Source organism: Venturia canescens, chromosome 6 (assembly GCF_019457755.1).
Source record: "Venturia canescens isolate UGA chromosome 6, ASM1945775v1, whole genome shotgun sequence".
NCBI classification, from domain to species: Eukaryota; Metazoa; Arthropoda; class Insecta; order Hymenoptera; family Ichneumonidae; genus Venturia; species Venturia canescens.
The window spans coordinates 10,728,469-10,751,402 of NC_057426.1; the positions used below are offsets into that span (position 1 = coordinate 10,728,469).

Here is a 22,934-nt window from a genome sequence, read left to right on the forward strand (position 1 = left end):
GATCTTATAATAATTCCGAGAATAGATGTATATTTTTAGCATATCTTCAAATTTCAAGTCTTAAAGTTGGAATTTTCGATTTCCATTAGGTTCGCGTGAACTTTGGAGGAATGTCAATTTTTTTTTGTAGTCCAATAATCCCCAACATTAAAGCATGTAATTGAGTTCGGTAAAATTTGTAACGTTGCAAAGTACCAGCTTCATAAAAAGTCAAATATCGCCTGCAAAATAGCAATAAACATGTGCAAATCCCTAATAGTTTATAATCAAACAGCAATAATAACGTGTCAGAACAATAGATGAACGCGTGCCACCATCTAAATTATGCTGTTAGAGGATTGCAATTTCACCCGATGTTTTACTGCATATCGCATTATAGGAGTAACGAGACCACGAACGTGATTTTCACGCTCTCGTTACTTGCTGCTGTTATAAGTGAGGTTTTTGCGTTCACCCAGTGCTCCAACCCATATGTATAAGTATTTACACACATCTATGTAGATGTGTATGTCAAGTGTACTAAAATGGGAGAACAAGGGGTACAAAAGCTTTTATCCGCTCCCGCAAGAGCATAAATTGTAAATTGTACATCACGTACGCACCAATGCTCGCTGCTGAATTTTCGAATTGCATCCCTCTTTCACGCGAAATTCTCTGTCTCTCTCCTCCCTGCTCCCTTCCCCACCCGTCGTTTCTCTCTCTCTCTCTTTCTCTCTCTCTCTCTCTATCGTGCTCGCTTCGCCTCTCGATATTCGAGAATGAGGGCTTTATAACGCTCATCGTCGTGGCGTGATAATGGCCACGAATCAGAGAGAAATTAATGCGACGTAGCCGACCGATGTGATCGTACACGATGCAATCTCCTGATGCACAAATATACAGATCTAAAGGTACATTAATATGTGCTATATAACGCCATATTACGAATAATATTGTCGAATTCATATATCGCAATAATACGCTTGGGTATAAGCATCGAAGTGTTTAGCACAGGACAATGAGAATTGACGATCGTTTTGAAATAGTAGCCTTACAAAAGCGTTTATCGGTCACAACTGCACCACTTCGATTAATCAAATTGTATCGGTTGTCATACGGTCTATTCTACAATATGTGAATAGGAAAATGCCTGTTCACGCGTTCGTTATCTGTATGGCTAGGGGTTTTTTCATTTATCGAATACACATTTCGAGGACAGGCAACGTCGTGATGATTAGTCGGTACAAAAGCGAAAAACTGATACGAAAAGATTGTGCGTACGTGAACGCTATCACTTTCAACGTGTGCTAGAACGTCCTTCCACAATTAATTATACAAACCTGTACGCTCACTGCTTGCCTCAATGAAATTACGAACATTATTCCACCCATTGTTCCACAATGATTTGTTGAATTCTCGTCACGCACCTTAGACTCTGATTATTCTTTACACACGCCATTACGTTGCGAGACTTTCCGCTATTCATGATGAATGCGGGGTGCGGACACTCACGAATAAAGGGCTCCTGAATAACGACTCAATTGAGTCGGGTATTCGTGGGACTTAATGACTCTTGACCCAATCGAATACTCTGGGCTTTGTGTGCAAACGTCTTGAAATATATTTAACGATGTACCCACGGCTTCAGTTATTCGGTTTAAGGAAGATCATGCGAATCTAATGGAAATTGAAAATTCCAACTGCTAGAAATATACACCGTGCATCTATTCTCGGAATTATTATAGGATCTATCGTCTAGTTGTCGAGAAAACAATTAAGGAAAATCACATTTTTTCAAGGGTTATACACAAGCTCTTATGGCAGACACACTTCCTGTGCGACGATTTGGATTTAACGAAATAGAATCCTCCCAACTTTGAAGAGCCAAAAATACGAGAATAAGAAAATAGAATGTTTTTAGAGATCAATGATGTCTTGAGAAAGCCTCGCTACCGGCGAAAATCACTTGGGAATAGAAAAAGAAAAACACTTATTTGAGGTTAACGAGTAATAACGACATAAACGGTGAAAGGTTTGCAACGCCATGAGCCAGCTGATTTAAAATATAGATATGCATACGCATATGAATCATTATATTAAAAATTTATCAATCTCAACAAATAAGTTACCATAATATTAATAATTGCTAGAATAAATTTGAATCATTTTTTTGATAATGAAAAGAACAAATAGTTTAGCTGCTTTTTTGCATCACAAGTGACGCATGATCTTCCTTAATCAACGAGATTTTCGGTTACTTTGTATTTCAAGGTTTATAGAATAAACGGTCAGCCGTATTTGCAATGTAAATAAACTACTTTATATTGTCAATAATGGTGGTACAAATTTTCGACTAACAACTCTTGAAATGCATTATTTGATTTAGATGTAGTCGCAGGTTTGTTTTTTTGCAGGCATTCGATTTTTTGGATCGTTTTTAAATTTTCATTTGATTCTTCATTAATTTTCAATTTCTTCAAACTTTATCCTCGGAACGAAAAAATCATCGCACGATGCGTGTTCGTAATTTTTTTAATAAAACAATCGTTTCGGTCGACGGCTGTTCATCGTCGGGTTATTGTAGCTTCGTATAAGATATAAAAAATCTGACGAAGCAAAATATTTAATGGAAAAAGAGCGTGTGAAAAATTCTTTGATAATATAACCTCCAGGACGTGATTTGAAAGCCCGTTCGCTCCTTTGCAGAAGAAAAATAGCTAAACAGTGATGTCATGGCGGAATGAAAATCCTCTTACTTCCGGTAAGTTATAGGGGAAAGGGAGTGGCATAAAAAATGGTTGTTACAGAAAGGGGTGATTTAAAACTATTCGACATTTAATTCTCGCCTCCTCTACCGCAAACCGGGAATTTCTGGCAAGCAAATGAAACGGCAGTTTATATCCAATTCTCGCGCCTCCAGCGTCTGGCAGTTGGCACAAAGTTGAATTAATTAAGGGGACCGAGTGTGCGACGAAGCTTTTGGGGGCGTTTAGCCTTGATCGCGTCTTCCCTCTCTTTCAGCCGAGAAAATTAAATGGCAAACAAGAGGAGAGGTAGCGTACAATACATCACATTGTTTGCTAATTTCGCTCTGTAAATCACTTGCGCCTCGAATGACTATTAATTGGATACGTAAACTTTGGTAAAAGTGTAATTTATGCAATTTAGCAACTAAACTTTTTCATCTTCTCGAAAAAGCAAGGTAATTGAAATCAGCAAAGTGGGAATGAAAAGAGAGGGAAAGACAGCATTCCATTTGCTGTAGAAAACGATCAATTCTTCCAGCATCAAGGAACAAACACTTTTAGTTAAACAGTGCCATTTGCCATTCAGAGATTAATCACGCTCTGAAATGTCACGTAACATCATCATCGCCTCTGTATGTGTTTGCTAAGCAATCTTCAAGCCTTCCTGTAATGAGCACTTAAACCCTGGCACACGTGTGAGCAGATAGTAAAACGTACGCGGAAGCATAAACGTAATCGCGCCAAACCGACACACTCGAGTGCGGTAAGTTTATACAGGCATGCTCATCGGTCCAAATGTTAGCTAGCAGCATCGGAAAACCGTACATAACCAAGGAGTATACCAGCAGAGAAAACGAGAGGGAGTGGAGAACGAAGCGGAAACAGCGTACGCAACGTTGCTTTCCCTCGTTCAAACACTCATCTTTCCTGTCTGCTTACTTCTATAGTGCCGCTTTTTCGTCCTCTCATACCACTCCCATCTCACTCCCTTTCTCTTGCTCCCTCGTCCTTTTTCTTTCTCAAAGGTTTGCGTGTACACCACATCCGAAGCTTTTCAGGGCTCATATTACGTGCGCCCCTATTTTTTGTGGTCACCATCCAAGCTCTCTATCCTCTTATTTTCCCGTTTCTGTTTCTCCTCTACATCCTCTTGCTCAAAGTCTCTCCCTCCCTTCCCCGTCCTCGCTCTCCATCTTCATTTGCTGTGTTATCTTTAAAAGGACATATTCGTGCACTGCACAAAGAAACCTCAAAAGCAAATCTCCGTCGCTTTCTCGTTAAACGCCATCCAATGTTGTTGCGGTGTATTTCCTTCAGAGCGCTTTGTCTCGTATGACGTCGTTGCGTGAATTACCTTAACTCGAGTTGCATGTTCGCAGGATGAACGCTCTGCGATCATCCCCTTAGAGATCTTGGCATGGAAAGCGCAAGTTAGTGTCTATCTGCAACCAGGACCGACTTTCAAGGATTCCCAAAATCTTTTATAATGATTTTTTTTAAAACGAAATAATTAACTCGAGATCGTCGTAACTGAACTTTTTTCTTATGTTCGGAAAAATAATGATTTTTTTATGGCGATAATTTTAGGGCAACTTCCAGTCAAGATTCGCAGTGAATTATTTCAGACATTTAGATCGAGCCTTTCCGATAAGTAGAGAGGCAGTTAAACTTTTCACCTTTACGGAAGTTCATTCTGCGCAAAATATGCAGCCAGTAGTGTTGCAAACATTTATTACGGGGTAGAATTTTCACTACTTTTTCAAATGACGCTATTCGAAGGGGCTTAAAAATATTTTCAATCATCTAGAAAAATGTAAAGAGAAGTTTTTTTTGTTAGATTTGTTTTGGTTAGATTCGTTTGCTTCATGCAATTTTTTTGATATCATAAAAGGGTTACGCCTCTGCGATCTACAAATATATGGACAATCAAACGGAAGCTTCAAAATGGGAATCAGATATTTAGTTTCACTCAATTTCATTTTCTCTGGAAGTCACTTGCCTAATAACCCGAGTTAGAAAATTTTGAATGAACCTTATTAAGGATAAATGAAACGCTGAAGGAGTGAAAGTCGACATCGATAAGCGGATGAATCGCCTTGAAGCCATGATCGATGGAGATAGGAAAACATACAAAAAGGGGTGCTTTACATTCAGATTCTTATTCAACCTGACGCCGACTGAGAGCGATCTGAAAAACAAACAAAGTTCGAAAACCATTATTTTAAAATGGCGATAAGAGCGCGGCAGGACTTGCGCTGAATTTTTTAAATACTTGGCGTCGAGCCGCTATCGCCGTTCTTGACCGCTTAAGGTGGCTTGAAACGGTGCTTCAGATATATGAGACTTCAATTCTTGTATTCGGTATATAAACATGGTATATTTCGAGGGATGAAAGCACCTAACCTTTTTTCTATATCACTTGAGTTGGACTTTTGCCCTTTCTCATCCGGTCCTCCCTTTATCTCCAACGCCCGCGCATCAGCTATGTTATCGTCGAGGAACATAATAAGATGGGATCTCAGATCATTCTCTCATTTCATACTTCCAACAGAATTTTCTCTCATATTCTTCTTTGTTCCACTCGACAAAAGAAAATTTTCGTTTCCGGATGACCGATATCGACCGTGATAAGTCTCTTCCACTGGCAGTCGAACAAGAGATCCTTCAGCGTTTCCTTATCTCTGAGACACAAAAGTTCCTCTGGAGATAATAAGAATCAGGTGAAGCCTGACGTATATTCCTAAGAGGACTACTCACCACGTGAATTCTGTCATTTTTTCTACTTTATAAATTCTTATTCATTATGATTCGACGTGCCGACGGTTGGACCGATTGTTTCATTAAGGTAGTAATGGCAGAAATATATTCTTCGAAATGCCAGTAGTTACTGCGACTACAAGAATTTCAGAGTTCATTACGAAATGGTTAATGGACAAGGAACAATCTCGAATACAATTTGAAACAATTTAGGAAATGTATCCGAGTTATTTATGAGTGAGAAATTGCAGTTACCCATGCTTTGACATCGTTCGTACACTTGTATACACAAACGTGCTCTCACAACTGTTCTCCGGTACTTCCAAAGACGCGTATATGTATATTGCTGTGCGGGATACGTTACTATGAAAGCTTCGCTCCCTCTCTTTCTGTTCTCGAGGGATTATATTCCCTCTTTCCATAGCTATATCCAGCGTGTACTTTGCACGCGATCCACAATTCTATCCGCCCATCGGCTTTGCCATACAGAAGCTCTCGTTCCAGATCCAAGACTTGAGGAGAAAATCGTGAAAGTAACTGGTATATAGGGATGATAAAAAAGGATGAGTCGCGGCGCCGGTGCTGCTTCACCGCGAGCTTACTTGCTGAAATTTAATTAGTGTAATGCAATTAATTGTAAAAAATGAAGCGTGAACGAAGAGCAGTCAGGAGTGGCTTTCGCCGTAAGCCATACAACGTATGTCTGCAAGCTTTTATTGAATGTAACAATAGACTGCTCGAGATTCAATATGAAACCTTGGAGACGAGAAAACTCTATGGAATTTATGATCCACGAATATTTTTCTCAATTCATGGAAAACATTTTGGAATGCGATGTAAAAAAGGAAGAAAAAAACGAGAAGCTTTCGTACTTTGCTTCCGTACGACTTTCGTTGTTATTCCACTATTCGAGATCCCTTTATTCGTGCCGAACGGATATTGATTTCTAGATTTATTCAGATTGGTGAATGCAACTTGGGCCAAGGTCTTGCTTCCCCGAGGAAAAGTGCGCAGCAACGGGAAAACTTATAATAATAGCTTATTCCGAACGTACAAGTAAGCCAGGGGGTTTGGATATATGGAAGCGAAAAAGTTGGCGATGACGAGGTACGAGATGAAGAAAATAAGAAAACGTTGAATATCTATAGCGAGCTCTGCTGCTGGGCACTTTCACGTGCAATCGCTGACAATTGTGGAGGTGTCTGAGCGATAAGAAGTGCAGCAATCTTAGCACTTAAGCCTCTTAAGAGCTTTGCCGCTTAATTAAGTAGCAGGAGAGAAACAGCTTCGGGTTGAAAGAGAAAGAATTGCACCGAAAGAGAAAACGAAATGGAAAACAAAAGAAGTGAAACCCTAGACTAGATTCTCAGAAAATCATTTATTTAAGCTCCAATTTCGGAAGCCCTTCCTACGCTTGCCTAAATTCTTGCGCACTTCAGACGATTTTGAATATCTCGAGTCGTTTCCAGATTCCCAATTTAACTTCTCTCAAATGAAATTTTCAACGGAAACCAGCATGAGAGGCTGCTAATTGCAATAGTGTTCTCATGGAGATTACGAGGCCGTTAGAATCGATACGTGTACCTGGCGGATGTGTTGCTACGCGTTTGCCTTGACAAATGAGCGTCGCTGAACAACAAACATTTTGCAATTGAAGTGAATAAAACCGTCAATGCCCTTACCAAAACAAGTCAATGTAAAAACGATTCTTTTCCAATAAATAGCCAGCAGTTCCGAAGTGCCAGGCCATGTTTCATCAACCACCCAATTAATTTTTATGACGACGATATCTTTGAAATCGACTAAAAAATAATGGCCATGATTCAGACTGTGATGCCGCCTCGGCGTGTAGTTGTAGCTAAGCAACTGCAGGTTATTTTGCTCCATTTCTTCAGCGGATTAAACGAAGCTAATGCGGGCTGCCCCCCGAGCAGTAGAGCTATCAGAGGCATTACCCGATAAGCTCTGGTTATACATCAACCGCGTAATAACACCGTAACTCGCCGAAACTCTGTTCAGCTGGATGTGTATAAGAACTTGCCAATGAAAACAGCGAACAATGTTTTCCGCATAGCGAATGAGCTTAAAAGTCAACTCATAACCATGTGCAGGTCGATGGATAAAGCCGCGATGACTAACGTATCCACGTGAATGGATCGAAACAATGGTGATACGCGAAACACCGAACGATTCTATATAGTGAGTTGCGAATGAAAGGGCTCGCGGTTCGTGGATCAATGGGAATCGTTCGGTAGGCCGTATAAATGACGTTTATACATCAAAATGTCGGTCGTATTGCACTTCCGGAATTGATATAACCGGCCCATGGTTTTCGTATATAACACATTGCCCACATTCTCGCACTGGCGATGTTCGATAGATCAGGCCCGATTCTCAGCCGCGATATCGTTTCTATTCAACATTTAGTGTCATTGCTCATTCCAGATGTACCGTGTGCTTCGAATGGCTTCGGATATTGGCACGGAATTGCGGTTGAGTTAAGTGCTGGCTTTCGAGTCATTTCTCTCTTGGGATCTCGACGTTTATGGCTCATGGGTGTCCAGTTGTATGACGATAACAATAATAATCCATTAACAAATGATTCCATGGATTATGGACTTCAGAAATAAAGCATCATCAACTTTAGCCATGAGTATTTTGTGTTTTCGTTGCATCGTCATTGATCGTCGATTAGTGTACAGTGATCAAGCTTCCAAAATCTGCTGCCCATCATTACATCGCTCCTTGATTAGCAATAATCATAGACTCGTGAGCATACATTCTGACAGACTCACATTGAGATGTGCCCCCGCGTGCGTATTGAGTTAACATCGACATGAGATCAATCTATCCAACATCCTCTCATGGCGCGTACACGTCTTCTCTGTGTATAAGCGGAGCCGAGAAGATGTAAGGGTATTCAGAGACGTGACTGGGAATATGGTCCATTGTCAAAATGGATTTAGACAAGCGATTTCCTTCGATATCCTTGTTTACACTATTGCGGTTTTGGGCGCATGGATAACATGTGAAGCAATAACGGAGAATCAATGATAGGAGAGAAACCAGGAACAAGAGAAGGAAGAGATTGCTCCACCTCTATGGGTTATGAAATTCATGGAGTTTACCTCTGGAGTATATCTTTGGTTTCCGGATTATTCTGTACCAACGACTACGTTAACGGCGTTCGCTAACCTCCAGCAACAGTCCCTACATATTGACGGTATATGCATCTGTTTAATCATATATTACGCTTGCTAGTCCTATCGAGACTTGTAGATACGGATATTCATGAGAATCGAGTTTCAGAATAGCGCGATACCAAATTCTAGAAAATCAGTTCAGCCGACAAAAGCTATGTTCTATAATTGTACGTGCAATCGAGCGATTTGTATCTCGAGGAACGGCGTCTCCTACGCAAATACAAAATGGGTAGCGTCGTACTGATATTTCATAGTGGCTCTTGGGACACACAAGTCATGTTGCTTTGGATACTCTCGTTTGCATTGCCTACAACTATTTATCATCATCCGTGCATACTGAACAATCAAAGCTTCCATCGTGCGATCTATGAATCGTGCTTTAACTTCGTTGACATGAATGCAATATGCCTGATTCATTAAATCGAATATATCGAAGCTATTCAACCACCTCTTTTCTTTTTGAGAATACGAGTTTATGTGCGCGTCAATACACAGTTATGAATCGAGTATGGTCTGCAACGCTATTCATAACGCATACGTGTTGACACACGCCAAATCGCACTTGTTCGAGTGCACGCTCAAAGAGAAATTTTAACAGTCAGTAAACGCCTATTTCCATCAGTATCACGTGTGCCCTAATTGGACTCCCTGCTGATGTGATGCGTTATAACACTATTGAGATGATACTACCAGCATATATTCGATACTATCACTTAGCATCAAAATCCCTGTGGTTTATGTTCTTATAATAATATTTGCTGCAAATGTTGAAGATATTAATACGCTCAAGGCATTAATATTTTATTGAAAATATGATTTTGAATCCAATAGCTATTTCAATTGCTTTTGATTCTTGATTCACAGAACGCATTCCTGTCTGTTGACGTACAAATATTTCATATATAATGCAACTAATCGAGTGTTCGTTTACTCATCGTCTGTTGATCTGCTTTGACCAACGAAATTTGATTGATCTCGTTTAAAAACTAGCTTTGCCCGTGGGGCATTGGTCACATAACGCAACCTATTAGTGGAAAATCGCTTCAAAGAGTCTAGCAATTAAAACTGGTTTTATGAAAATATTATTGCACTGAGTTTTTTCTCTGTCATTCGAACGATTCTCTTACTTTATTCAATAACGGTTCGATGGTTATTTGCATAATGGCGATGCAAACAAGAAGAGCAAATGCATTTGTTAATTAAAATAGAATCCGATAAGATTATCAGGTTTGAAAACCGATCACAAAAACATCCTCGAAGGCAATTCACATTCATAGATACTCCCGTTGAGATTTTGGATTATGTTACGACGTCAAAAGTTAATTGGGATTCGATTCGTGCATAATGATGTTATTGGTTCGTATTTCTATGACGGATTTGCAATGAGATTAACCTGAACAGTGCATTATCCTTGATGAGATAGGAAGAGATAACCATAAGAGCACCAAGTGAGTGAGAGACACACGCACTCGATTATCCGATGCGAGAAAGCGCTTTCGAGTTATCTCCTGACGCAAAGGCGTACCGTGTTTTTCAATGTTTTGTTATCAAAGTAAAAACTCCCGGGAAGCTACAGGATCTTATACAGTTTTTAAGGTGAGAAAACTACAGCAGGTTTGGAGATACGATTAAATGCAAATACCCGGGACTTGCTTGGAAAATGTGAATTGGGAAGAGCGACAAAATCGGAATCGAGTTTAAAGTTGACGGTATAGACCGTTATACTCTCATTCTACCGTGACAGGTTTAAGTGAAAAGGTACATATTGTGCTTTGCTTTGGCAGACTTCCAGTAGTTGGTCGCAGTAGATCGAGGAGGTGTACCTTTCCTACTCGGAATTCAAACATGTATATCGGCTTATCACCGATCTAAAGTGCACGACGAAAATCCAACAGGCTATGCGACCTCAAGCTACACACAAAAACGCTCGACTGAAATACTTCGAGCTTCTAGAAGGCCATGGTTATCGAGTGATCAATATGCTGTAAAAAAAAATAACGAAGCTACGACATTAGAAATCGTCTGAGTGAGCAAGGTCGATGGTGCTTTTGCTCTTCTATGTGACACATCATTCGTTGCTGTCGTCGTCGTCAGTTGCAGTTTCCCATGAACCAACCGCAGCTTTAGCACACGTAGAAATAGCACACGGGAGATGAAAGCCACCGCTACAGCGGAATAAAAAAACGAGCAGTGAGTATACCTCGAGCCATCGACTCCTAATGGATGGAAAGATCCTCCCTTCGATCGGTCGTCTCTTGCTTCAACAGACCAACGATTCCTCGTAAAACTGCTTTTCTGGGAGAGTTTCACTTCGTTCGATAAACGAAAGAACGAAGGAATTGGTGGACGATGCTCAAAAAGAGAAAGTCTTTCTCATTCCTTTTTCTCTCGTACACTTGTGCACTTCAAAATGAGCTTACACACCGATACTAGGATGAAACCTCAAGTTCCTTTAATCTTCAAGAGCGCAGCTGGATATTTAATCACGTAGAAATTTACATTGACATGGACGCACGATTTTTTAATTCACAGTAAAAGACTCAATCTTAAACTTATGTTTCAAACTTCTCATGTTTCCAATATCCCCAAACAACCATTTCAGTTCGTTTCTATGCTCTAAACACGAAGCAGCAATTAATTTCATTGTGAGGGAAAGGCGAGATGCTTGTGGCAGCTGGACCTACAGACCTCTCTCGTGAGAAAATGTCCCCCTCGTGTTTCTGCTGGCTAACGAAAGATGATTCCTCCTTAATAAAAGGCCAAAAAGGTCATTACAATCATCATCGTTGCCGACGGGAAGGCGAAGAAGAAAGTTTGTTGGTTTGGAAGAGACCTGCTTAAGGACCATGAGGGATCATCCTTCCCCATCCCTTGATGCCTCTTGGACGTGCTCGTTCCGTGCTATAGTCGAGATGAATTCAGATATCAGAAAAACCCACAGCTCGACCCTTTCCTAAGTGAGATCAAGCAACACTGAATGTGAAAGCCCCAATGCTCATTTTCTAGTCACATTGGCCGTAGATTTTATGAAATGGAAATGCCGGTAATATTTTCCCCTCCAGTCTCATATACGGATTTACATTTTATGTTCAACTTTTGAAATATTATTTGATATTTTTTCTCTTTTAGTGTTTGAACGACTAGCGGCGAAAAATCTAAATCTGAAAAATCGTATCATGTCCGGTTCAGCCGTAATATAACACCATCAAAAAATACTATCCTAGTCAAAAAATAACGAAGCTGCGGAGGGGAAAGAAAACTATTAAAAGCAGAAGCCGCATGGATTTTAACGAGGACCGTGCACGGTTGGAAATACTACGATATCACATGTTTGATATTTATTATGACTTCATTGTTGGAATATTCCTTACCGCTTCAGCTCGGTTCTGTACGCACTAACGAAGCTCTAAAGGCAGGCTGATGTGTCAAAGAGAATGTACAACAAGTACAATCGTGTAGTCAACTAGCTGAGCATTGGAGTCCGAAATGCAGTGGCCCAGTGTGGTCGTTAAAGGTAATGCCAAAGGGGTCAAACATATGAAGGATTTCCGTTTTCGTTCCACTGTCTTGAACTCTGCGCACGAGGAACGGCTGGTATACGTTGGGCGTTGCTTATTGAATCTCCGTACTTGTTCCCTGTTTCCTTCGTTAGTGTAATCGACCTATTCATATCCATGTAGACAGGTATCTCGTTGAATCAAAACAAATAATTTATGGCTTATCACAAAAATAGGGTTTCCCATGCCCTACGTAAGGTGCAACAGTCCATTAGAAAAGATAATTGTTGAGTGACTTCGGCACAGTCGCTCCTCATCCTTAAAAATATATCTATCACCAATATTTTATCTCACCGTTGAAAACTTGGGCACCCAAACTCGTCCAACCCGCACAAAGATACTAGGCTTAAATCAGCTTATCCCCTTATAAATTTGGGATTCTCGCTACGGTTCGATCGTTAGATGTACGTTAGATATATATGCTCGATCGACTCTTTTTCTCAGATACGAAAACGGAACGATGAGTAGACTGAAAAGGTGGCCGCAGCGAGGTGATAAAGAAACGCGCGGTAAATTATTGCTTCCGACACTTTACGTATCGACAGGGGGATCACTAGTCTACACGGTCCCGATATATGGAAAGGTCGCCCCGCAACGGCTATCAGAGGCAACGCACATATACTCATATGCATACGTGAATAAATGTAAGGCAAGCAGATAGAGAACGATAGTGTGCGCGCGCGCGCGCGCGCGTGTGTGTGTGTGTGTGTGTGTGTGTGTACGTGGGTAACATGATTAACTCAATGCACCAGGGATAGAAGCAGGATGACGTCAACTCGATTTTGACCGACACGCAGTTGGCAATATACATAGACATGTTCACCAAGCTGTGGCAGAGTATCATAAAACTATTAACACACCCTTCCCGTGTATCATCATCCCTCTCAATTCCCTATTGGTTCTGGATAGCATCCCAGTGGTAAGGGTAATTAGAGTATTTCGCGAACCTCCCGGCTGCTCTGCCATTATAATTCCCAACGAGGCACTACCTCTCGTGTATCCAGTATGCGCTGCGACACGTCATCCATCTCCACACAGTAGAAATTAAAAGAGTTTCACTTCTCGCTCCTCCCCGCCCTTTCTCAAGCTTGCTTCGGCGTGTTAACGAACTATCTGTTACGCATAATCGAACTGTCAGATGTTACATGCACCAAATGAGAATAATGATGTTCCATGAACTGTGCACTTTTACATCATCAGTCTTTCGAAGTTACTACGTGCAAATGCCCCGTCCATTGTCGTAGCTACGTCCGAATCATTGCCCAATAACACTAGTTCTTCTCAGATCCTTTCGGTAAAATCATTGATCATCGGATACAACGAAATGGCAAGGGGATTAAGGTGATTGAAAATAACAATTGCGTAAGTGGAAATGGGCAGCGATCGAATTTCCATTCGAGTCCTCCTTAGCCAGAAGTCTCATTTGGGAAACCCGAGAATCAAATCTCTTTTGGTCTTTTCTACAATCAGTTGTCTCGACGATTTTCCGTGGTTCTACGGCTACGCCGAAGACAGTAGTCAGAGGTCGGGGAATGGATAATGTGGCTGATGCAGGAAAACGATCGAATCGAGCCCGAATCATTTAATTGTTTCCTACTGCGAAAGGATCGCTGCAGGAATAGCAGAGAAGGTAAAAAGAGCCAAAAGTGTTGGAAGGTAAACCACCAAGCATCAGGAGATTCTCTTATACTGTCGATGTAGTCCACCGAGTTTTGGCAGCCGGATAATTAATCTCGTTCTACACGACGTTCATCTACATCGCCTCAATAGAACCGAACGATGTCTACGGCTGGGTAATTTGCGAAAGCATACACAGGAGGTTAGAGTTCGCACCTACACGACGATGCTCTCTTCCTCCCTCAATCCCTGCCTCTTTGCCTCTCTGTGTATCTACAACTTTGTACCCAGTAAACGTGTACGGAACCAAACTAACTTGGTATATTGAATTACCGAGCCGCGACTTCAATTAATTAGTCACCTTAAAGGATAATCCGTCTTCCGCAAAGGTCCGACCCATGACTGGTCCGAATTTATCGAGTGTCTATGGGCAGAGACGAAATCAAATTGCACTGGAACGTCCGGACGATCTAAACGAATGGAAAGGGAGTCCCTGGCGTGAAGCAACATCAGCAGACCGCTTCCTCCGTCTTGACTAACGTTAATTCTCTTTCTCTTGTGGGTTACCCCACGCCACAACCGGATCTTCTTCTACCACTTCACTATCGAGCTCTATCTTTTTTTCCAGACTGGTACGCCTGGATTTTCACGTTAATTTTTCACAGTCTCTACATCATCGATTGTCGGAACTCCCTCGCCCTTTCTTTTCCTCTCATTCTTTATTTCCCCGTTTTCTTTCCGATTTTATGTTCAAAGTTTCTTTTCGTATAATAAATATCGTGTAATTCTCAAAACAGCATTCAATAAATCGTTAAAAATTTACGTTAAACTGATTTATTTATTGAAAAATTCTTCATTCTCGTACATTTCACAGCATCTCTTCACATTGTATTCATACGCTTAATTCTCATTCTAAAATGGATAGGATTTTGCACAATAATGTCTTACCGTAAAAAAAAAACAAATTTTATTTCACGATTGACTATTTTTATAGCTGAGAAAAGCGGTTGTAAGCTTGTCAGTTTTTTGTCATGAGTCAAATGACGATGATGAATAGAGAATAAGTAATGAATTTATTGACGTGGCCAATTTTTTACAAGACAGATTACAGTCATATACTTTTCCTAAAATTGACACCTTTGACAAGTTCGACAATCGTCACGTCAGCAGAGCTTCGGGTGAACACAAGGGAGGAAAAGTATAACGGTAAAGGGATGAAGGGTCCTGATGCGTCACGTGCCATGTCGTTTCCCTCTCGTTCGTTTCCGTCATTTGTCTTACTTTGCTCGATATGTCACGGACACAACTGGTAAACTTGCTATATCTCGTGGCGTTCTTCCTCGAGTGGGGCGGGTGTGCGCTTATGACTCGAAACTAAATTATTCCGTTACGGGGCACCCTAGGGCACTTTACGGTTTCGCCGGTGGCAGAACTTTATACCGCATTGTGGTTGTTCAAGTTTTCTTCGAAGAACCACGTCGATACAGGGCTCGCGGGAAACTTTCCTATCCGTCTTTGTCTCACTCCTTTCTGTCTCCCTTTTTTCTGTTTCAACACTTTTCACGATACTCTTATACGATACATTCTACCTTCGTTCCTCCATTTCTACAAAGTTCCATCGGATCTGCTGCTCTCGCAGCTTTTTTTACTTCGTCCAATTTCATATTAAATAGGAAAGTTCGATCGGAACGATAAGGCGATGAATTATCGAAAAAGTACGTCCCTATGGAAGAAAAAGACAGAAGAGCTCGAATCGAAATTTAACAAAAAAAACCGTTGATGTTACCAAGTTGAATGTTTCACATTTGAAAAATTTGCTCGTCTCGTGCGCATGGCTCTGGCCCTAACAGGATAGCTTTTTGTTTTCGACTCACGGACCAAGATTAATCGCCAACAAACAAAAAGTATCGAGAATATTTTGTTGTAGATTATTCGTTGTTTATAGTAGAGAAATTATGGCAAGTCAGATGCCTTATGAAATATGAAAAAATGTACGATTCTAAGGATTCGTAGAAAATAGTTTCAAGTCTTGTGCACTTACTGTCAAGCATTATCGAGAGAAGAACGATGTATATCATTGTAAGTGGCGTGCCTCCTCCATTCGCCAAGCAGCAGTCATGTCGTAAATGCTTCCGGAGTGCCTTTGCACTGCATCGTTTCCAGTACATTTCACGAAAGATACTTCAGACTCTCGTCACACTCGCGTTTTCTCGCGGTACACTGTGCACGCTACACTTGCGGCGAACGTACTGATAAATCTTGGGTTGCGCAAACGTCTTAAGTTTGATGCGTCTATTATCTGCCGGGGTCTTGACTCACTTTCACCATTCTGTGATGATAAAAAAAATTATAATTCGATGCCAAATGTAAATTGAATTTTCGAAATGTATTGTTTCGATTTAAATTCAAATAATATTTTTTAAAAATAACAGATGAAAAGATTCATTTTTCATTTTTAAAAAAGCCTGGATTGTGATCGATTCAGTCCGATTGTGATTGGATCGTCAAAATGGTCGCGAATAAGATAAATTCATGGGTGAAAGTGAACTAATTTACGTCCAAATCGATTTAATTAGGTCGTCTGACGTTTTGGTCTTTCTTTATCACGCGATAAGGAGTTTGTTTTTCAACGCGAGATCGGGTGACCGTTTCATCATGTCCGAGTATGCACTCAGCCTGCTGGATCAAGAAAATGATCTTTGAATTCTTGGAATATATTGCCACGACAAGCTGCTATTTTGACACACAGACCACCGATTAATGCGCAGCTAGTCTAACACGTCAATTTCCATTATAAATGAATAACATAAATCAAAGTTATTAATCGTATGTACACGAGTGCAAAGTGAATAAGTAGTAAACAAAACGAGAGGAAAATAAACGAGCTGGAGTAAAATTAATTCGGCCTGTCATCAGATTCTGGCGAATGCGTTTAAATCTAAAACTCAATTAACATTCGCTGATGTGTACACGAATTTACCGCATTTATTCGCTACTCAAAATGAAATCGTATGCGCAAAAGTTGACGAGGCGCGGCTCATAAATTTACTCTTCTTTCTCCGTTTGTTATTTTATCACTCTATTTTATTACTCTAACGAAAAAATAAATGTTTCTTGAAGTGCTCTAGCGATGGAGAAGAGTGATAGAGGAAAAGGACCATGGTACGTTATCAAGATGAAAAAAAAAAATAAAGCATCGCAAACGAAAACTCTGGCGACACAAAGCAGTTGGAAAGCATGTACAAATTAACAATATTCAGTTCGGATTTGTTTCCTATTATGGAAATGTGATGGCAAATACTGTCTGCTTGCTCGTTGCAAGGGGCGGGGAGCTTTTGGCAAACCCTTCAACCATCAGATATATGACTATTGAATTATCTGCCGCACGCGGGCCAAGCGGATTCAAACGAACTCGAAAATTCTCAGAAAATATTTGAGCTTTCAATTCCCCGAATAATTAGCTATTTTGTGTCAATCTCTGCTGCTAAATTACGCATAATTTGAGTTTGAGTGTGTACGATTAATTTTACCATGATTCTCATTTCATGTACCATTCCCATCAACTCGTATGAAAATTTTGTTCATTGAAATCGATTTGCCGGAACGGTAATGCCGTTCATAATCAGTTCGAAAATAGCTGTTCCCCGAATCGTTGAAAATGTTATTCAAACATGAAAACATAAAAGTGGTCATGAGCCAACATTGCCGTAATTGAAATAGTCCGTTTCGTAACAGCATTGTTGTTAATTGCACTGCTTGTTGCTGCATGGTAAAATCAATAAACGTGAAATAATATATATTTACATGAAAAAAATATATCAATAAACCAAATTTCCCATAATGAGATGAAATCGACTCATCCCTTCCACCAAAAACATATTCAAAGCAAGGATTTATTCATAATTGGCTGAAATCTAGCTGATTAATTGAATCTGTTGAGTTTCTAATATCAGTGTGACAATTATTATGTTTGCAACGAATCGCAGTAAAATCTCATGATTTAATTACAACGGTAGTCATAACAAGCTGACATTTGTGTATTAATTAGACAGAGATTGCTCCAACAATAAAGCCTTTATCGATTCGAATGTACAAACAATTGAAAGTGCATCCAGTTACGGAGATCCTCAATTTTTGAATTATCGTGCAATTTCGTTCTGCCCCAGATACAAATGTTCAGAAGTTTTGACTCTACGCCGACTCCTTATTAATTCGAGTTCTTTGAAATAACGTGCGGGGAAATATATAGGGAGGAATTGCACAGGCGCGGTGTCGCTGATTTTCGAAAGCGTGCACGTAAATTTTCACTTTGACAGGCGCGAGTACGTAACCGCAGCGGTCAACACTGGTCCCGAAGGCACATCCACACTCACACACAAACACAATCACCCTCAAACAGAAGTCATTGATTGCACATTGTTTAACAACACGAAAAATTCAATTGCAGCATACCGCGGTGCAAATTACGTTGACAGGCTTGTTGGATTACCACGTGGTGAATTCTCATCCTACTGGGCGACGCATTTTGTTCAAGCGTGCCTGTTACCACTACGAGCGTTTGAAGCAACTTTTCCAATTCCCATTGTCACCCTCTCCGTATTGAGTCATTAACAGCAACCATTACCACGATTGACATGCACATTACACTTTTCTCTTCTTCTTTTGTTTATCCAATCCACAAGGGTACGATGACTCGAAAACACACGAGTAATGTTCAGTTCAGAGTCTACTAGTTTTCCATAACATCCAGCGGCACTTCAGGATCGAAGATAAAACGACAAATTTTTGTCGATAATTCCACTCGGCATTGGGAACTTGAACATCCAATTGCACCAGCCAATTTTCACGAATGGTCAATCAAGGGAAATTTTCTCGTTGTCCCATAGTTCGTCATTCGCTCACGCACGACTCGTCGTTCGTAACAGGCGAGGTTGATAGCGCGTGAGTTGCGTCGAGACTATACCGGCCACCAGGCGTCCGACAGAACGAACGGGGGCGCGAACGGGAACGAGAAAGGAATTGCACCAGGGGATGCGTGAGGGAGTAGCGAACGGACCAGGATGAGTGAACGAAGCGTGTGCTCGGGTTCTCGTAGTGCGGAGACCGCGAATCGACTGCGCGAGCGCTTAGCTAGATATCAACCCCCGACCATCACCGTCAACTCTTACCACCTCCCTTACTGCTTCCCAACGCCGTGTTGGCGGCGGCGACGACGGTGGACGCTACCAACGCCGCCTGCAACCCCGAAAACATTTCTCCAACCGGGCGGGACCGCGTGCGCCATTTCGCATGTGTTTCACTGGTTCCTCTTTTCTTCAGACATCGGGAGAGTCGGAAGTTATCTTTTGCAGGAGGCTCATTGAGGCCCAGTTGCTTGAAAATCGAGAGAGCCCCATCAATTTTCGGTTTTTTACTGTCTTCTTTGTTTTGGACTCTTTTCAAGAAATAGAATGACCTTCCTCTTCTCTTCCAATCTTACTTTTCGTTTATCTGACGGGATTGATCCGGAGAAATAGTGCTTTTTTAAGCACATGATAAATTTTTCCATTGTCTCAAGTCCAGAGGCCTTTGCTACATCGTTAATCCAAGTTTCGACTCCATCTGTCCTGTAACAACAATTCATGTTTGCAAAATATAACCCCGTTTAAATCGTGTTGGCGAAAACGTTGCCAACATTTTGACACCCGCTCGCAGGATCTTCAATGAGCTTTTGAATTCTTGCCGAAAGATGAAAGACCCAAATTTCTTAAACTGCCATTCCGTCGTTGTACGTCAACGTGTATAACGTCGCCGATTTTTTAATTATTGTGCAATTGTACCAGTCCGTGGCGTGGGAAGAAACTTTCAAAATAAATAGTATTGAAGAAAACAAGACAACGAGATCTACGTGTTACGTGCGGACAATAATTGTGTGTTCACACGTGGATAGTGCCAGAAGCGTTGACGTTACAAAGAGGGTCGTATACACTCTTAACATTATGTCCCTCTCTTGTTTATTAGTGGCTCCTTCCACTTCAGAGTCCAATGGACAAATGGAACACCCAACGCGATCGGTAAAAGCGCACTGTGATGCCTGCTTCGCGAAATGCTCTACTCCAGCGTCGGTCGTAACCACTCTCATGTACCTGTAGCACACTGCAGTAAGTGCGCCAAAAGATGCACTCTGATTGTAATGGCCATCAGGATACCACAGATGGAATTCAAACGAACAAAAAAAACAACAAACTGGAAATCGGTTTCCAACGAGTTTTCTAGTGTTGTTTCTAAAGTTGTTTTCCACTCTTTTAGTTGCGGGAATTCAAGTTCTTGTCGCTAAAATGAAAGAACTGGCAGGATAAGCGGAAATATGATAAAAATGTTAAACACGTTTCCAAACGTGTATAACTTTCGAAAATATGTTTACATGAAAATACAAACGAAAGTCAAAACTTAATCAAGTTAATAAAACGAACTCGTCAGCTGCTCGTTCGTTCCCTATCCAAAGAATCAACGAACTCTCGTTGAAGAAGTTCATCAAAAATAAACACAGATGAAAAAATGTCACGTTTTAAGGATAAATATATCCGTGGACGATAGCAATCCATTCAGTTTCTCACAGAGATATTAAACAATTTTAACGGCATTTATGGCCCCTTAAATGACAGGGTTACAAGAAAACGGATTAAGTTCTTCCCAAATTGGTTCTTGGAATTGCTGCACTCTATTTCCTCGTCTCTTACGACTGGTTCGAGTGTTAACATTGAAGTCTGTATAAATGGTATATGGATGTGGTTTTAATACACGAGAGTTTTACAATTAAAAAAAAAAAAAAAATACCAGAAACTAGTGATTTTGAGATTATTCGGATTTTACAATATCGTTTGAGCTTCAAGGGTTCGAATTTTTACGAATAAGATAAGTTTATAGGATGAACGAGTGGGAAGAAAAAATTCGAGATCTCTTTCAGTGATACCCCAATGCCACCTTCAACGTTAACCAACAGTAGCTTAATAACGATCCGAATATTCACAGCACGTATATGGACATTCTCTGATGTTGTTCACTTGCAAAGTACGTTTATTAGATTTCAGAGAGAATTAGAATTTCAATCAATAATCCTCCTGTTTGTGTTCGGACTCACTGGGGATAAAAAATATACGAATACACTGGTTGTGCATAATCAGATGTCCATACCTTGACCAAATACAGGTGGATCCTTTTCCACGATTGGAACCTGGGTCAATAATGACGTTATTTCGAAAAATTTAATGAATTCGGACCTGGATAAGATAACTTGCACCCTAAGCCTTGGATTGACGGTACTAACCGGTTTCCATTTATTCTCTCGACTCGGCAGAAACGATTTTCGCCATATCCGTTTCCCGCGTGGCAAACCACTCAACGCCCCTGCGCCATCCAACCTTATGCAAAGTTGGTGCTTCCACGCGGGTATGTCAACAATTTCACACCGTGTAACCCTCTCTCGAGTCTCACCGCATGTACACGAGAGTTTGTAGTGACTCAAACTCTGTAATTCTATGTTTCTCTCTCGCGTAAACAAGGAAGGGCACACTGTGACGCTCACAGTATCAGAATGTAACCCCGATAGTACGAGTTACGCAAGAGCAATATCGTTGAAGCTGATCGCTGTTGTAACCAATTCGCTAACGGTGCGAGTGAACACATGAAAATAGAGGGAATGTTACTGTTGAATTTCGCTCAAACGTACACCTGGGTTTCCAAGTAGGCAATATCGTTGATTTGGATTTAATTTCCCATTTGAAGTACTAAAAGGATTTGATGTTCGAAAAACTACCTTGATAGCAACATGCTTATTTGAGAAAGTTGAATAATTCTTGCTGTGAGAGTGACGATGGTGTCTCGCGTGTTAATAGTTTTCTGTAACTATCTCATTATGCACTATTCCAACCGGACTTTTCACAGCTTCATAGAAGGCTTTCAACCTTTTGCCTCAGCCAACGGAGTTCGTAGTGTGTGCCACGCGCGAGCATTCGTCTTGTCACTTTGTGCATGTGCACGGAGAACGGGAGGACGAAAAAGTCGACGCAATAGAGTATCACATAGCGTACGGAGCAACTGGCCACTCTGCGGCATCGGCCCTCATTAGCATTTAGAGTGTGAAAAGATTTATTCTCTGAATGTGGTGACTGCTGCTTCCTACTCTAGCATCGCTGTTGAATCAGGACTTGCTATGCATTGAATTATCTTGGTACTTGCTCCTTTAATCATGCAGGCTCGAATGATTTTGAATTTCAACTCATTTTAGAGATTCAGAGACTCAAAATGAAAGAACAGCCTCGTCGGGGACTGCATCGGATATGATATTGAAAAGTTTTAAAACTTTATTGAGTTGAATTATTGTCAGCTATTTCAGGATCTGGGATTTATTTTTGTAAGTTAAAATGCTTATGATTCTGAGGTCCTGCACGCGATTTATTGTTCTTGCTCGCTGAAAGATCCTTGCATGTTTCATCGAAGATAAAATACAATATTATTGTTGGAAACCATTAAATGAGCTGCCTCGATGACTAGGCAGCGAAGTTGCAATTACTGTGGCGCATTGAGAGCATGAGAAAATATACAGCGGGACAGCGGTTTTCATTGCTATCTTTCCCAATACTTCGCTCCCTCGGAACAACCTCAGTCTTCACATTCACTGCTGGAAATACATCTCAAAGGCTATCGACAATCAACTATCGGCAAGACCCTCGCGGATAAACACCCATTTATCTTGATCCTTGGGAAATTTTCTGACGATGCTCTTGAGAAAGAGCAGACTTAGTTACGAAAGAATAAATGAATTATCTTTAATTAATTACTTCTCGGCGATGCTAACGATCAAAAGAGATGCTGATACAATTCTTTATTCACAAACATTCATCACTCGCCTCGGTCGTCTGAGAAGACGAAACTTTCAATAAAATATATTTCATCCAATGCGAAATACGGCGCAGCAAAAAGTCATTGAAGTTGTTAAAAATATCAAAGGAAATGGAGTTCTCAGCAACTCGGTCTTGCAAAGGATTCAAGCGAAAGCTAAATTTATATCCTTAGCAAAGTCAACGAAGCCCTTT

General features: G+C 40.8%; 1 protein-coding gene across 4 annotated transcripts in view; it reads right to left on the bottom strand.

Moving 5' to 3' along the window:
* LOC122412234 (zwei Ig domain protein zig-8-like) overlaps nt 1-18,956 on the bottom strand; it is a 50,405-nt gene extending 31,449 nt beyond the window's left edge. The window contains exons 1-2 of one of the 4 annotated variants that reach the window (XM_043421652.1): nt 18,313-18,956; nt 15,902-16,189 (exon numbers count right to left, since the gene is read on the bottom strand). In XM_043421652.1, coding sequence (XP_043277587.1) covers nt 15,902-16,028 — 127 coding nt within the window. In that variant the 5' untranslated portion in view covers nt 16,029-16,189; nt 18,313-18,956. Of the gene's footprint in view, nt 1-15,901 lie in introns of all 4 variants that reach the window. The other 3 variants (XM_043421650.1, XM_043421651.1, XM_043421654.1) reach the window with 3 other exon arrangements.
* Nucleotides 18,957-22,934: the final 3,978 nt, after the last annotated feature.